We start from the raw sequence: 1,644 nt of genomic DNA, 5'->3' as shown, positions 1-1,644 counted from the left end.
TGTGGTCCAGCGCGCGGGAGGGGGCACTCTGAAGTGGACGGTTTGTGGCCATGCAGGCCCCCGATGACGACAGCGCGGTCAGCGTAGTGGGCGGTGCTGGGTCACCCGGTAGTCAAGGGAGCCTCATGGATCCCGAAGGCTGCAGCAGCACCGGAGCGGCAGAAGCCGTAGCTGAGGGAGCTCCCCCCGTCGAGATGGCAGCTCCCCCGGGCGAGATGGCAGCTCCCCCAGTCGAGGTGGCACCTCCCCCGGTCGAGGGGGCAGCTCCCCAGATCGAGGGGGCAGCTCCCCAGATCGAGGGGGCAGCTCCCCCGGTCGAGGGGGCATTACTCGCCTCAGGGCAGGCTGAAGAGGCCTCGGCCCCGGGCAGAGCCCCGGTGAACCAACTGCTGGAGTTGTATCCTTTTCAAGGAACCCGCCATGGAACTGGGGTAACGGGGTGGGCAGGAGTTGGGGGACACAGGAGGAGGATGGGCTGGTTTCAGGGGCTGGTGTGGTGGTGGACTTCTCGGGGGACAGAATGGGGTTAGGGAGGCCCTGGGTGGCTGAGGGGACAGCTGCGGTGGCCTGAGGACGTGAGGTAGGTAACCTGAGGGGAGATGGGATACTAAGGTCCTCGGTCATCTGGGTGGCCCGATGGGCGGCCTGAGGGGAAGCGGGCCTCAGACGGGGCCTGAACCATAAAGTCTGTGTTGATGCTGCCTTAATGGTGACTCCACCAGCAACTTCACGGTGCCTTTCCTGTCCCACATGGACGCGTTGGTGGCCCGCGGGTACCTGATGCCAGCTGCTGAACGCTACCGCGGGACTGTTCATTGGGAGCTCAGAGTGGCCGGCAGAGACCTGATCATGTAAGTTCTAGAAAGGGTCGGATGGGAGTGGCAGCGGGAGGCCGTGTGGCTCTGTGCCTTGAGGCGCCCTCTGCTGGAGATGTGGAGACGCCAGAGGGGTGATCTAAGGTGGGCCTTGGGGCGCAGGGACCTATCGCAGCCTGAGTATCTCACTAATGGAGGCGCAAAGGAGTACCTCTAATTGCCACTGTGGGGAGGGGCTGGCGTGAGGAAGGCCAGGAGTTATCACCTCTAAAGTGAGTTTATTTTCACTCTTAGCCGACTAACTTCTGAAGACGCTGACATCCTGCAAATTTCCACTGCTACCTTGCTCAACCGGCTTGCCATCTTGGTGCAAAACATGCAGCACTTTGTGACCCCGTATTTCGTTGTGTCTCATCCTGACAAAGGGGGTTAAGGCCACAGGAGTGTACCAGCCTAGGCAGTGCATCCTTCCCTAGGGCCACGATTTTTGCAGTAGTTGCCACTTTATGTAAGTGTTCTGATTGTTTTTCCTATGTTGTCCCTTGGGCACTCTCTGCTTACTTGTTTTGATTGGCCTTTAAACATTGCCTACGGCAGATAATAAAACTGAGTTAATAGTATTGGTATTCGAGTTTTATTGCTTTTGTCCTTGGGTTGGAGGGGAGGTTCTGGGGCTCAAATACTCAGGTGGTACAAGGCAATTGAAGACAATTTAGGAAATGAAAGAAAATAAAAATTACTTGGGTCCTGTCATTCAGCATTAACTATTGGCAGCATTTTGTAATACTTTTATAGTTTTAGAGTTGTAGGTCTACATGAAATGTATAGC

At 56.5% G+C, this 1,644-nt stretch overlaps 1 protein-coding gene across 1 annotated transcript; it reads left to right on the top strand.

The window, feature by feature from the left end:
• Positions 1 to 1,420, top strand: LOC107499636 (tropomyosin-1, isoforms 33/34-like). The gene is made up of 3 exons (XM_016124040.2): positions 1 to 397; positions 723 to 851; positions 1,110 to 1,420. The coding sequence occupies exons 1-3, from the start codon at positions 51 to 53 to the stop codon at positions 1,246 to 1,248; spliced, it is 615 nt and encodes a 204-aa protein (XP_015979526.2). The 5' UTR covers positions 1 to 50; the 3' UTR covers positions 1,249 to 1,420.
• The last annotated feature ends 224 nt before the right edge of the window (positions 1,421 to 1,644 follow it).

The sequence above is a fragment of the Rousettus aegyptiacus genome, unplaced genomic scaffold, assembly GCF_014176215.1.
Source record: "Rousettus aegyptiacus isolate mRouAeg1 unplaced genomic scaffold, mRouAeg1.p scaffold_m13_p_9, whole genome shotgun sequence".
NCBI classification, from domain to species: Eukaryota; Metazoa; Chordata; class Mammalia; order Chiroptera; family Pteropodidae; genus Rousettus; species Rousettus aegyptiacus.
Note: the sequence above shows the minus strand (reverse complement) of the source record. Positions and strands in the feature narration are given on the sequence as shown.

Excerpts from the sequence above, each read along its gene's own strand:
- LOC107499636 (XM_016124040.2), top strand. The coding sequence starts at position 51 with ATGCAGGCCCCCGATGACGACAGCGCGGTCAGCGTAGTGGGCGGTGCT. Across the intron at positions 398-722 it reads GTGAACCAACTGCTGGAGTT|CAACTTCACGGTGCCTTTCC; the intron begins GTATCCTTTTCA and ends TGACTCCACCAG. Across the intron at positions 852-1,109 it reads GCCGGCAGAGACCTGATCAT|CCGACTAACTTCTGAAGACG; the intron begins GTAAGTTCTAGA and ends TTTCACTCTTAG.